At 51.5% G+C, this 1,367-nt stretch overlaps 1 protein-coding gene across 1 annotated transcript; it reads left to right on the top strand.

Annotated features, from left to right (window-relative positions):
* Positions 1-664: 664 nt before the first annotated feature.
* On the top strand, positions 665-1,049 carry LOC117940295 (LHFPL tetraspan subfamily member 3 protein-like; the record flags this gene model as incomplete). The annotated part of the gene is made up of 2 exons (XM_034865622.1): positions 665-778; positions 886-1,049. Coding segments are annotated over 2 exons (278 nt in total), but the record flags the coding sequence as incomplete, so codon positions are not given.
* Positions 1,050-1,367: the final 318 nt, after the last annotated feature.

Below are 1,367 nucleotides of genomic sequence, written 5' to 3'. Positions count from 1 at the left end.
CACACACACACACACAGACACACACAAAAACACACACACACAAAAACACACACACACACACACACACACACACGCACAAGCACACACACGCACAAGCACAAGCACACTCACACACACACAGACACGCACAAAAACACACGCACTCACACACACAAATTCTTCATGTAGAAATTTTCTCTCTGTCTCTCTGTCTCTCTGTCTCTCTGTCTCTCTGCCTGTCTGCCTGCCTGTCTCTCTGTCTCTCTGCCTGCCTGTCTCTCTGTCTCTCTGTCTCTCTGCCTGTCTCTCTGTCTCTCTGTCTCTCTGCCTGTCTGTCTGTCTCTCTGCCTGTCTCTCTGTCTGCCTGCCTGTCTCTCTGTCTCTCTGCCTGCCTGTCTCTCTGTCTCTCTGTCTCTCTGTCTCTCTGTCTCTCTGTCTCTCTGTCTGCCTGCCTGTCTATCTCTCTGTCTCTCTGCCTGTCTGTCTCTCTGTCTCTCTGTCCCTCTGTCTCTCTGCCTGTCTGCCTGCCTGTCTGTCTGTCTCTCTGCCTGTCTCTCTGTCTGTCTGTCTCTCTGCCTGTCTGTCTGTCTCTCTGCCTGTCTCTCTGTCTCTCTGTCTGCCTGTCTCTCTGTCTCTCTGTCTGCCTGCCTGTCTGTCTCTCTGTCTCTCTGCCTGCCTGTCTCTCTGTCTCTCTGTCTCTCTGCCTGTCTGTCTCTCAGGTTTCTGTCTGGCGTTGGCTTGTCTCCTGTTTCCAGATTCCTGGGAGAGTCCAGAGATGAGAGCTCTGTGTGGAAACTCTGTGAGTTGATAAATTAAAAGTAAATATACTTACGACCCTGTATTTTAACATAGGGTGGTGTATACTTATGCCTCTGGTTCTGGTCCTGGTCCTGGTTCTGTCTCCAGGTGGGCAGTTTCTCTCCAGGTAACTGTTCGGTCCACTGGGCCTACATCCTCGCCATCCTGGGCATTCTGGACGCCGCCATCTTGGCCACGTTGGCCTTCGTCCTCGCCAACAGACAGGACGCCCTGCTGCCGCCAGACGCCAAGGACGGTGAGGGAGGGAGGGGGTGAGGGGGGGCCGTCAAAGGGGGTCCACGTAGCGTTGAGTTAGCCCACTTAGCTCAACAATTAGCTTAACATCCAGGGGTGGAATGCACTAAGATGTGTTGGCTTTTTTCCAACCTGAACCCTATTTCCCCATGCATTGGTGACCAATGTCCACAAGAATCTTTAAAACTGGTCCAGTATTGAGCTTGAACCCTGTAACCAGCATCCGTGAAACAGGCTGTGATGTAACTCATATGCTGGCTCTATACACGCTAAAAGAAGTGATTATTTACATGGAGTCTGGTGGAGATATGCTGCTCTATACACGCTAAAAGTAG

Source organism: Etheostoma cragini, unplaced genomic scaffold (assembly GCF_013103735.1).
Source record: "Etheostoma cragini isolate CJK2018 unplaced genomic scaffold, CSU_Ecrag_1.0 ScbMSFa_2131, whole genome shotgun sequence".
Taxonomy (NCBI): domain Eukaryota; kingdom Metazoa; phylum Chordata; class Actinopteri; order Perciformes; family Percidae; genus Etheostoma; species Etheostoma cragini.
The sequence above is the reverse complement of the archived record's forward strand: the minus strand, read 5'-3'. Positions and strand labels throughout refer to the sequence as shown.